Below are 11449 nucleotides of genomic sequence, written 5' to 3'. Positions count from 1 at the left end.
CTCGTCCGTGAACTCCTGCGGCAGCACGGCGTTGGCGGCGGTGTCCGTTTCGAGGGGGAACCATAGGCTCATCCACGCGGAGGACCAACGTTGTCAACAGTTTGTCAAAGAGTCCGGCATAGTACATATGCAGTGACCAATGCAATTGGTGGCAGCGTACATCTGCCCACTTGTTTGTTTGTTCCGTCCCTTTAGGGTCACTGAGGGCGTAGCCCTATGTAGACCTAGTGACATCCGGAAATCGTCTGTCCTGCCCTTCCCCTATCTCTCCTTCCCTGTGCATGTCTGATCTGCCCACTGAGGAGTCAGTGCAGCAATCTGGACCCAGTCAGACTGGCACTATCAGCTTATACTAAAATGCATCTGATCGACATGGTATGGACAATCCTCGATTGGTACACAAATCCGCTCAATTTTGGCCCAGCACGCTGCCACTCATTCTAATATCCCGTCCGCCGCTAGCATCAGTTCCGCTGCCTTCGCGGATCTAGGGCGGATATCACATGCGAATGGTTTTGGGTGTCTGTGACGGCAGTGAGTGCCCTTCAGCTTCGCCTCAATGTGTACTCACTTTACTACTCCACTTGTGAATGATGGCACAAGAGGGATCTCCTGCCCATCCCGCGTTCTGGGTGTGCATACATCGAACACGGCAATGATGTTGGCCGCTGCAAGGAAGATACTCGAGTCAGCAAGGAGGCGTCCGGGGCAGAGGCTGTACAACCGAGCGGGGCTCCATCCGTGAGTATCGATGCGCTTTGGATGGCTCGAGATCTACCGACCGTCTACCGAACCCGAACACGATCCTGCGTGGATCCGTTTCCTCGGATTTGGCCTCGCTCAGCCCCGTGAAGCGTTCGGGATCGAACGTATCGGGATCTGCATATAGCTCCTCATCGCGTAACATCGCCCTTCGCATGCCATGCATCAGCACGATTACTTTCACGCTCAAGTGCTCTTGCGGAGGACTGCTTACCAGATGTTCGTAAACACCATAGATTCTATGGGCATCTTGTACCCTTCATAAATGTCTTCTTCCGTCAGCTGGTGGGGAATACCTGGTAGTCCACCCGTCATCACACAAGTTCATATGCTGTCGCAAGATCGGCTTACCTAACGGAACCGGCGCGAGCCAGCTTTCAGATAGTAAGTACCATGCTACACGAGTCGTCGATCGATGTCCATGAGTGACTGAACATACCGGTACACTTCCTTCAAAACGGCCTCTAGATATGGAAGTGCTGGCCGGTCGCTGAAGTTTGGAAGACGGGAGTCGCCGATCGCACTGTCAAGCTCCCTCTGAGCTTTCTGCAACACTTCCGGATGGATGACCATCATGAGGATGAACGTCGTGAGCACCGTCGTTGTCTTCGTTGGTCATTGAGCAAGCCGTGAAGCAACACCTTGTATGACAGCGCACGTACCGTATCCGTACCCGCTAGTGCAATCGTTCGCTGAGCAACGACGTACATGCGCGCCTTGAATCTCCACGTACCAGCGTACATGACCCCCAGCACAGACCGGATCTCCCTCTCCTCAGCTTCATCGAGCGTCCCTGTATTTTTCGCCTCTTCCAGCAGCACAGTGGCAACAGATGGTCGGGCCGTGCCTTCTGCCTACGAGTATATCACTCTGCCATTCCACGCCGCTCACCACTACATCGGCGACTCACCATCTCGCGCTTCACACGCTCCAACGGGATGCTCTCCATGTCCCTGATGAGGTGTCGCGCACGGAGACCCCTACGCTTCATCTCCATGCCGGGCATCCACGACGGCAAGTACTTCACTGCACGCAACCGTATGACAAACATGGTGAGTCCGCATCCGTGTGCTCGCGCGGGCCAAGAAAAGTTGTATGACGCACTGATTGGGATAAAGTCCACGAGCATAGTAGACGGCCCGCCCGACTCCGTGATAATCTGCAACGCATCCTCCACCATCGCGAGAAAATCGTCGTCCATCGAGGACAGCGAGTACCCATACGCCACGCCGAGCATCAGCGCCGCGACATACCTGTAAACCCAATGCAAACTCCATGTCAGAAACATCTCCGGGTCACGCTCGTCCTGACCGAATACTCGACGCACCGTTTGACGTGCCTCACCGCCCCTTCCGGCTCGCGCAGCAGGTCCAGCAGGAGGTTCTGCACTTCGGCGTACTGCAGCGGCTCGTAGGCATTCAGGGCGTTCCGCGCCTGCAGTGCAGTCTGGAACCACCGGCGGTGGCGCCGCCACTGGTCCGTGTAGGGCATGTTCACCAGTTGAGTCCACCCCACGCTGAACACGGTACAGGTTGCATGTGACGCAATGTATGATCGGCGCACTTCAGCACGGTCAGAGCATCCACGGAGGAGGCAGCGGCGCACATATCTGTCACGAACGTCGTATGTGGTCTCCCCGAGTACTTCGCGCCGCGCTTCTCGAGCAGCGTACGCGCGGTAGAAGCGCGATTGAGGATGAGTGTGGCTTTGTTCAAGACGCGTGCGTAGACGACTTCACCTGCCATACAAATCGGTGTCACTGATTATGAGCTTCCGGCCGGAACTGACGTTTACTGCGTACCGTAGCGCTTTCCCCACTGCGCGAACCTGTGTTCTTGGTGGGACGTCGGCAGTTGGTGGAGGTTCCCGATGATCGGAAGAGCGGGCGGTCCTGGCGGAAGACAACGGCGGGCCAGTTTGGAGCGCAAGTAGTTGGCAGCTATGAACATACATACGAATGCAGCTGCACCGAGTTGCAAGGAGAACATCGCAGACTGTGCGTGCACTGGCAGTAAATTCATGGGTATCACCTGATCTGTCATGATGGACTTAGCGAGGGGAGGGACGATAGGTAGTGTCAGTCTCCGAGTTGATTGTCGTTGAGATCACCTTTATGAGTGGGAGCGATGTCGCTGTGCGGGAGAAGCAGCGTTCAAGGATCTCCGTTCTGCGAATTGCACCCTCCTCTCACACGGAAATAGAAACCAAGGTTCTTCGTGATCCGCCATACTAGGCAAAGAATCCACCGTGAGTAGCAAGTGAACCGTTATCCGGTGCATCCTCACGACCATGGCACTCCTGGGAGAGGAGAAGACACCGTGACATAAGACGCGTAGCGTACAAGTCCGACTATGATTCCGCGAAGGAAGGTGTCAGAATTGAGCGGAGCTACTGCGACGTACGGCTAGTTCAAGTATCGCGGCCTCAGTGCAAGGCTAATGACGTTAGTCATTATCCAACCTTGTCCCGGCTGCGAGTGCTACCTTACTGAAGATTGACCCACTACTAAAGAATGCCTGGCGGGAATCCTTTCCGACCAGCATTTGGACCGGTGGCTTGATATCAATGATGCTGGCGGCCGCAAGGAATAGTACATAGCAGACCTGTATAGGACTATGTTCGGTGAATCCGGTATCTAGATGTGGTACAAAGCTTACCGGTATACATGCCGTCGCTGAGAGTGCTTGACGGAGGCTTGTAGGGTAGACAACAGGTATGAGTCGCCAGTGTTAGTACGTAGGTATTGGTTCGGCGTACTGGTCGCGTGGTGACGTGGGACGCCCCATAAAATGGAGGACCGGTTGTGCGGCTGTTGCATGCTGTACACACACATCCCCATTGAATTGCCTAAGGCTACAGCCTCAACAGTCTGTGTTTCTACGAGAAAGAACACCGAATAACGCTGTTGACGTCTTACTGATAAGTAAGTATGGGTTAGGATCGCGTTGATTTCGTTTCACCAATGATTCCGAACGTACCACCAATCATACAAGCGAGGTTATTGTTTCTATGTAACTGTTGGAGGAGGAGACACATCATAGAAAATAGTACGCCATGACTCTGGAATTACCTGAGCCTCCTCCTCCTCCTCTTCCTCCTCCTCCTAACTTAAGGCGGCGAGTGTGACATCAATCACGTGCCGTGACGTCCCGCGAATGCACTGGCAGCTGAGCGCGCGCGATTCAGCTCTTTGTCCTCTGCTCGCTCATCTTCTACTTTCGCCATCGAGTTAATTCTACTACACATTCTCTGCTGCGGAAGGGACATACGACACTGGAAAGAGGAGTTTGGACCGAGAGCAGACTAGACACCAACGATCGTCACGGTCCTAGCGCTTTGAGTGGGACGCTGAGGCCGAGGGATGTTCCGCAGATGACTGCGAATCAGAGCCGCGTAATGGAACTGGAAGAAAAGGTGCGTTTGCAACCAGTAATTGGGAGTGCGTAGAGCGAGTCTATCTTTGAGAGCTCGAAAGTACCTTTGCCTTTCCTTGTGTGCTCTTCCCTTTTACACGCCCTTCATCCCTTCGTATAACGTGCCCTCACACTAGACATATCCTCAGATCAGGAAATTCGGTTACGTCAACGATGATCTTCGCAGCCAACTTTTCACGGTATCCCAGCGACCCAACCATCTCGCGGAAAGCATGGGGTTCAGCACTGCTGAGGAACTACAAGCTGCCATTGCCCGACGACCGCACGCATTCAACAAGAAATCGATAGAGGAGGCGGGTCGTATCATTGATGAGCTCGAGGCACGGGTTGTCGACCACATCCGTATCGAGAAGGCCGCTCAAGAAGGACTGGCGGATGCTGCACAGGAGATTGATCGAATGACCGGGGAGAACTCCCGGCTACTTCGGCATCTGGAGGAGGTGATTCAGGAGAAGGACGAACTGGCGAAACACGTGGAGGAGCTCGAACGCGAGTCGGGGAGACGACATCCACAAGGTGTGTATAACACAGGACTTCCGACTCCGGCAACTACTACAAAGAAGCGGTAGGGTTGTTTGATTTTTCAGAATGAGCGCATCACTCAATCTGCCGCCCAGCACACTGCCCTCCGCGGACGCCACTCCACACAATGCAGCGAGCTCGACGCCGCACAGGCCTGAAGCGGCGCCCGGGATGCTCACGGTGACGCCTGCTACGCCGAGTCTGCCCCCTCTCACGCTCTCCGCCGACACCCAGACAGACACGACGATCCTCCGCGCAGAACTACGCGCTCTACACGCACAGTACGAGGCCCTGCGCCTGGTGAAGGACCGCGCGGAGAATAAGTACCGTGAGGACTATCTGAAGTGGCGCGGCTTCAAGCGGTGGATGTTCGACGAGAGCAAGGCGACACTCTCGGACGTCATGGTCGACGGTCGCACGCCGAACCTCAAGCACGTCGTGAAGGTCCGGAAGCGATACATGAAGACGGGTCCGCAGACGGACTCGCCTGGGCTCGGGACGGAGGACGCGCGGGCGGAGGAAGTGCGTGAGGCGGTGAAGAACAACGCGGAAGTAAGGGAGATGGTCGCGGCGCTGCCTGATGAGTTTGAGCAGGGGATGTCGACGGCACCGCAGAGCTCGCTTACGGCGCGGTTGTTGGAGGCGAGGCGTCCACATCCACCAGATACTCCGCCTGTGCAAGATTTGTCAGTGTCGCCGAAGCGAGGCGGAGGCGAGTCTGTTGCGTCCACCTCCGTTTCGCAAGGAAAGAAACGGGCTATTGAAGAGACGACGGAAACCATCGTGTCCGCCGCTGTTAGCTCTCCGCTGACACCTCGGAGGAAACGACAAAGGTACGACGACTCGTCAGAGACCGAAGAGGAATCTCAGGGTGAGTATCATGTACACACCATCCATCTCCATCCGCTTACTATTATCAATGCCTAGCGCTTCCACCGGTGCTGGGTACGCAGCCCGGGGTACACCGTCTTGTGCCCATGCCGGATGGAACGTACGTCCGCCGGGGTTACGGACCGTACCCAACAGACGCAGCACAGAACACGAGCGCTGCTGTCCCTCAGTCACCGGCCACCCCACGTAAGCCCAGTACGCCGGGCTCGCGTCGGTCCAAGCGAAGTTCAACGAGGTCCTCACCTTCGTCGCGCAACTCGACGCCGCGCAAGCGCAAGGAGCGCTTGTTGGGAACGCCGACGAGGAGGACGCCCGGGACGCGGGAACGCTTAGGCAAGGAGAACCCCAGCACGTCAAAGGGGCGCCCGCAGGACTATTCCGAGTACAAGGGCCGCGGGCGGTATGCAGTTAGTGCCAGGTGAATAGTTTGTTGATGCATTCTGCATTTGTGCTTATCGGTTGGTTCGTAGGCCTGATGAGGATTCTATCAACGCCCAGTACGAGATCGATGCAGCCCGAAACAACGGGGTGGGCCATCAGTTCGAGGAGGTGGTGCGCGACAAGGAGCAGAGGAAGCGCTTGCACGGGGCGGATTGCGAGTGTTGTCGGGAGGTAAGCCATGTATTGGGCTTCGATCTATTCTTGGCCCAGGCTCAATGCACCGCAGTACTACAAGGCGGTGGGCAAGCTGCCGCCTCGCCCACAAGCACCGCTCTGGCGCTCGCCCCATGCCACGCCTACGAAGGCGACGTCCTCCAACCGCAGGCACCTGACGGACGCCTCGGGCGTTCCGAACTCGCCACGCAAGAACAGACACCGGCATGGCTCGGACGTGGATGAGGGCGACCCGGAGGAAGAGGTGGCCATCCGAGAACATGTGCAGCAGATCTCGCGTCATCGCCAGCAGTGGGAACGCCCGAAGACCCCACCGGGTTACTGGGAGATCGCGTTCCCAGACACGCAAGAGGCTACGGCGATCAATAAGCGTGCGAAGGAGATGCATGAGGAGAAGAAAGCGAGGATTGAGCTTGAGGCAAAGTGAGTGGGGCCGGGCGTTCTTGGTGACGAATGTTTACTGATCGTCTTCGCTAGTCGCGGTGGCCGGTATAAGAAGCGGAAGAGTTGATAATGCGCACCAAGGACTTGCAATTTCCTCGGTACCATAGCGGACGTAGTATTTCTGGGCTCCCTTACTGTACATCCGGCTCAGCGCAGATTCGTGGCAGGACTATGTATCATATTATGACCATGTTATGTATGCTATAGGTATTCATGTCTTCTCAGTCCTTGCCGAGGACACGCTTTGCGCAGACTGAGAGGGAATCATGCTGAACCGTATCGCGGAGCGCGGTATCAGGGTGAGGATTCGTCCGGACATGAGCAAGCCGAGCAGCCTGAGAGGGTGATAATGGGACGACAGCCTCGACCAGAGTTGTCCTTCGCGAAGTATGCCAGCATGAGCAAACCTTAGTACATTACACTGTGCCTCGTACTCACCGTAGTGCGCGAAGACCGAGGATAGCGAGGCAGGTTGATTCTGGATGCTTCCAAATGAGCTTGAGTTCCTTCCGACGATTGCAGACGTACCTCGAGGACCAGAGAGCCGGACGGTAGTCTCCTGAATACTATGTGCCCTGCGAGATGCTGTCATTGAGCCGTTCTGAGCGGCAGGCGAGCTATGATGCTACCTGGTAAACGCATTGGGTCTTTGATGCGGAGCATAAGGGCGAACAGAGGGAAGTGGTTCAAGAGTGCAGATATCGTATCCAGCAAGCCGTGTAGCATGATGCCCGCCAAGTGAGTCTGTAAATGGATGAGAGAGTGGTCGAGATAGTTTTCCACTTAGACTTACAGTAGCGAAGAGGGCGTAATACGTCAGGACCGTTGGAGATAGGAAGGCGACCAGCGTGAAGAGGATGGTGCCCAGCAAGAGTTGGTCGATGTCGTAGTCCCACGAGTCAAGTCGATTACGGAGCACGTTGAACCGTTTCCCTAGGATCACAAAGCAGATTATTCAGTGACATCCCAATTTATGGTGCCAACACGTACCGCGGAACAGGTTCCAGAGAGACCCCGCAAGGCCGAGTACCTGGCGGAATACCGTGGCGGAGAGGACATAGCACACGTATACATGTACGGTGAGCAGACTGATGATGTCCGACAGGAGGGATACGATCATCGTCATGCCGCAGCAGCCAGCAGCGCCTACCATCCAGAGCAATGCTGGGTAGTACGGGCCCACGTTCCGCAGAACACCTGGAAGTACATCGAAGTAAGCGGTGTATCAAGCGACAAGTTGGAGCTATACGCACGGCCCCATATTGTGATCGCGGCTAACAGAGAATGACAGTAGAACTGGCTGAGCTCCGTGTTGAGCTTCAATCCTGCTGGCCAGCTGTTTAGCCAGATGAGGGCTCGCTGCATAGACTCGACGAGGTAAATCTAGGTGACATGTCAGAAGTATCCCAGCACACTCACAGTGTATCACAACATACCTGCGTGAACGAATCGAGTAGGTTACCCAGTACGAGACAGTTCTCGCACAGGAAAGAGCCGAAGGCGACCCCGATGATCATGTCGTTAAGCATCAACCATATGCAATTGTAGAACCTGGAAGAGGTTAACGACACTCGAATTTGGGACTGAACTCCACGCACTTGACGTATCGAGAGATTCTGTCTGCCGATTGGGCCTGGCAACGTCCGGTGATGAAGGGCGCTTGAGTGATGAGGAATGTCACTTGCTCAGAGCGGACGTCGAGCTGCTCGACTATTCGTTTGTCAGTGCGTGAAAGGTTCAAAAGCAGGATTGCGCACTCGTCGTTGAGAAATCCCTCAGAAAGGACATCATATATCGTACAACCCTACCGGCTGCTATGACTTGCTGGAAAGGCTGGGTCGACGCAGACCGTTCCGGTACCGGCCCTACACTAGGTGGTCGCGATGTCTGTTTCCCCTGTCGCCTGGACAAGGCTGTTTCAAGGAAGTCGGCCAAGGTTTGTGATGCATTAGCCTGCAGGAGCCCAACAGTCTCAATAGGCGCAATGTACGCCGATGCATGTTGAAATGCGTACAAAACGGATAACCGTATCATCTAATCTTGACAGCGATGCGAACGAAGGGCGGCTGAAATCATGGCTTAATATCAATGACGCTGGCGGTGGTCTCCGAGAGGCAGTGTTCTTGGTGACCTGCGACGGGACAATGTCGAGTTCTCGATATTCAGAGGAGTAGAACTGCATGGCCGATTGGTTTGGTCGCTTGTAGCGTATGATTTCTGAGGCGGTGACTGTGAAACCGAGTGGCATCGAATAAATGTAGGACGCAGAGAACGCTTTCGCTGACCTTCAAACATTGTGTCTTGGCTACACAGTTCTAGTCGGGGTCCAGAGAAGCTTGTCACACTGAGCGTCGTCCCAGCAATGGTATCCTGAGGCATACTAAATCGTCCAAGGACAGACGGAAAGTCGATAGCGATGTCTCCCCGTAGACCGGACCATCTGTCGCTGTGCGAGATCTCTGAGAGCAAGGCTATCGCCTCCTCCAACTGTCGCATACAGGTCACTTTATAATATGGCGCAAATACACCAAAGATACACACCGAATCGGCTTGTAGGATGCCCGCTACGCAGATTAAAGGGCCGTCCCAGCCGTAGCAATAGCCATCAACCGGCTTGAGATCTACAGGCCAGAGGATGGACAATCGACTAGTACGTCCTGCCGTATCGTTTAGACTATACATATTCATCAGTACTTCAGGGTTTCATGATGCCTGGGTATCGATCTGAGTTGCGACGGAGGTATAGACGTCGTGGTAGAGGATGAGTTGCGGTACGCCACCGTGGCCTTAGCGCTCATGCACATGCGATACTTTGATGTTAAGCTGAGCATGATTAAGCGCTCATTCGCTTACTACCGTCTGCGGCTTGCATCTCATCCTCCTCCAATCCTCCTCTCAATGTAGTACCAAAAGGCGGTCCTTGTTTCCGCTGCGTACAGGTCCGATGAAAGTACTGATTCAGATGAAAACAAAGTTGCGAGCCGTCGGCCTCGTGACCAGCTTGAACAATGAAAACGCGACAGACTAGTACTAGTGCTCTCAAAATATCCGTGTGGCGACTTGCCGGCTGAGTACTCTAGTATGCATGCGCACCTACATAACAATGGAAGCGTCAACATCAGGTACATCAATCCAGTATGCACAGTAAGTGCGGTATTTTGGGCATTGACATGCTGCTCACACGACTCTTCCGTTGGCGCACAAGAAGCAACCTGATAGAAATCTGAAGGGGCGTGCTTCTATGAACCTATGTAGGTGAAGATCCAGCCTCAACGGCGAGCTGATATCAGCCTAGCGTCTTCGTGGATGCGCTGACCACCTCATCCCGCCGTCCAGATGCATCCCTCCAGCGAAGCCCTGCCGCCCGAGACGACAGACGAGATTATAGGGTGCCTTCACGACAGCCCTGCTGCTCTGGCTGCGTGCTCGCTTGTTCACTCCGAATGGAAACATCGCGCGCAAATTCTGCTGTTCACCAGAGTAGTCCTCCGTGATAGTCAGGCGTATGCCGCGCTGCTACACCTCATGCGGTCCGACGCTCGGATCGCCGAACGGCATTGCCAAAACACGAAGCATCTGGAGATCCTCGATGACCGGAGCCACCCGTACGCACACCAGCTCCCGTTGACCTTGTGCAGAAAATTCCCCGCACTCCGGTCCATCGCATGCCACAATGCTCAATGGCACGAGAAGACGCACTTACCCCCGAGGTTCTTCATCCCTCTGTCGACATTTTCGGGCGTCGTATCCCTAGAGCTGCACGCCTGTGAATCTCGCGCCTTCCGAGACTTCGTCCGTTTCGTCTGCGCTTTCGGGGGTCTCCGCGACCTGACTTTGGTCCGGGCAAACTTGGGAAAGCGGTCCCCGATCGACATCGCGCCCACGGTGAAGCCACGGGGCAGCGACCTGCAGCTACGCAATCTTCGTACGGAACACTTGGTCTCGGAAGACAGTGCGCTTGCTGAGCTGTTGTCTTGGCTCAAGCGCACTCCGAGCGGACAGGAGGAGACCAGGACCATTCGGGACCTTCGTGTCAACCCGCAGGAAACGATGCTGCAGACGTCTTTTCACGCACCGATGGAGGGCCTATTGTCAACTCTCGGTTCCTCTCTCATAGATCTAGACATGCCAGTACTACTCCATGGTAAGTATGCCGCTACAAATGGTATTGATTGTATTGAATGTTGTGCGCAGACATAGGCACGGGCCTAGAATCCAACAATCAACTCCGGACACTCGTTCTACGACACACATTTCGCGAGGAGTGGGGGATAGCATGGACGAAGATAGGTTTGATGCTCCAAACCATGAAATCCGTCCATCTGCGGAGCTTCGAGCTGGTCTTCACCATCTTCCGAGGCACCGGTCCCGCAGGCGGACGGTCCATGGACCTCGCGGACTTCAACATCAACTGGGGCCCGATCAACGAGATGATAAGCAACAAGGAGTTCGGTGCGCTGGAGAAGGCCACGGTGACATTGGAGTGGCACCTAATGGACACTTTGCCGCCTGGGTCCGCTGAGCACATGCAAAGTATGATCGAGGAGGGGATGAAGCAACTGGACTGGTACAAGCGCGGAATACTGACCATCACTCATAACAAGCATCCCTTTACCCTTCCTCCAGAACCCAAGCACCCCTCGGCTCAGTAAACCGTGTCCTTTTAGAAACTCTCGCAAGTGTGATCTTTCGGGCCTGCAGAACATGTAGTAACGGAGTATCTTTCTCATCGCATTGCTATACGATTCCATTAGTTCTTGTCGTTTCGGCGCTCAGCGAGA

At 55.0% G+C, this 11449-nt stretch overlaps 4 protein-coding genes across 4 annotated transcripts; 2 read left to right on the top strand and 2 right to left on the bottom strand.

Annotated features, from left to right (window-relative positions):
* Nucleotides 1-277: 277 nt before the first annotated feature.
* On the bottom strand, nt 278-3014 carry C8Q71DRAFT_789957 (cytochrome P450 monooxygenase). Its single transcript, XM_047925284.1, has 13 exons — nt 2564-3014; nt 2368-2500; nt 2090-2278; nt 1867-2015; nt 1673-1788; nt 1496-1616; nt 1425-1438; nt 1202-1368; nt 1114-1136; nt 977-1058; nt 783-911; nt 572-715; nt 278-523 (listed from the first exon to the last, which is right to left on the bottom strand). Exons 1-13 carry the CDS (start codon nt 2802-2804, stop codon nt 436-438), a joined length of 1596 nt encoding a protein of 531 aa, XP_047773033.1. The 5' UTR covers nt 2805-3014; the 3' UTR covers nt 278-435.
* Nucleotides 3015-3875: 861 nt separating this feature from the next.
* On the top strand, nt 3876-5804 carry C8Q71DRAFT_402322 (uncharacterized protein). The gene is made up of 3 exons (XM_047918334.1): nt 3876-4176; nt 4325-4761; nt 4814-5804. Exons 1-3 carry the CDS (start codon nt 4135-4137, stop codon nt 5643-5645), a joined length of 1311 nt encoding a protein of 436 aa, XP_047773032.1. The 5' UTR covers nt 3876-4134; the 3' UTR covers nt 5646-5804.
* A 1419-nt stretch (nt 5805-7223) lies between these two features.
* Nucleotides 7224-9444, bottom strand: C8Q71DRAFT_789941 (Gpi1-domain-containing protein). Its single transcript, XM_047925283.1, has 10 exons — nt 9210-9444; nt 8954-9155; nt 8683-8897; nt 8426-8621; nt 8267-8378; nt 8105-8219; nt 7922-8051; nt 7659-7865; nt 7462-7601; nt 7224-7412 (listed from the first exon to the last, which is right to left on the bottom strand). The coding sequence occupies exons 1-10, from the start codon at nt 9354-9356 to the stop codon at nt 7257-7259; spliced, it is 1620 nt and encodes a 539-aa protein (XP_047773031.1). The 5' UTR covers nt 9357-9444; the 3' UTR covers nt 7224-7256.
* A 437-nt stretch (nt 9445-9881) lies between these two features.
* On the top strand, nt 9882-11434 carry C8Q71DRAFT_402212 (uncharacterized protein). The gene is made up of 2 exons (XM_047918332.1): nt 9882-10812; nt 10863-11434. Exons 1-2 carry the CDS (start codon nt 10005-10007, stop codon nt 11318-11320), a joined length of 1266 nt encoding a protein of 421 aa, XP_047773030.1. The 5' UTR covers nt 9882-10004; the 3' UTR covers nt 11321-11434.
* Nucleotides 11435-11449: the final 15 nt, after the last annotated feature.

Source organism: Rhodofomes roseus (assembly GCF_022264815.1).
Source record: "Rhodofomes roseus strain CIRM-BRFM 1785 chromosome Unknown C8Q71scaffold_37, whole genome shotgun sequence".
Lineage (NCBI taxonomy): Eukaryota > Fungi > Basidiomycota > Agaricomycetes > Polyporales > Fomitopsidaceae > Rhodofomes > Rhodofomes roseus.
This window is presented reverse-complemented; position numbering and strand designations above follow the sequence as displayed.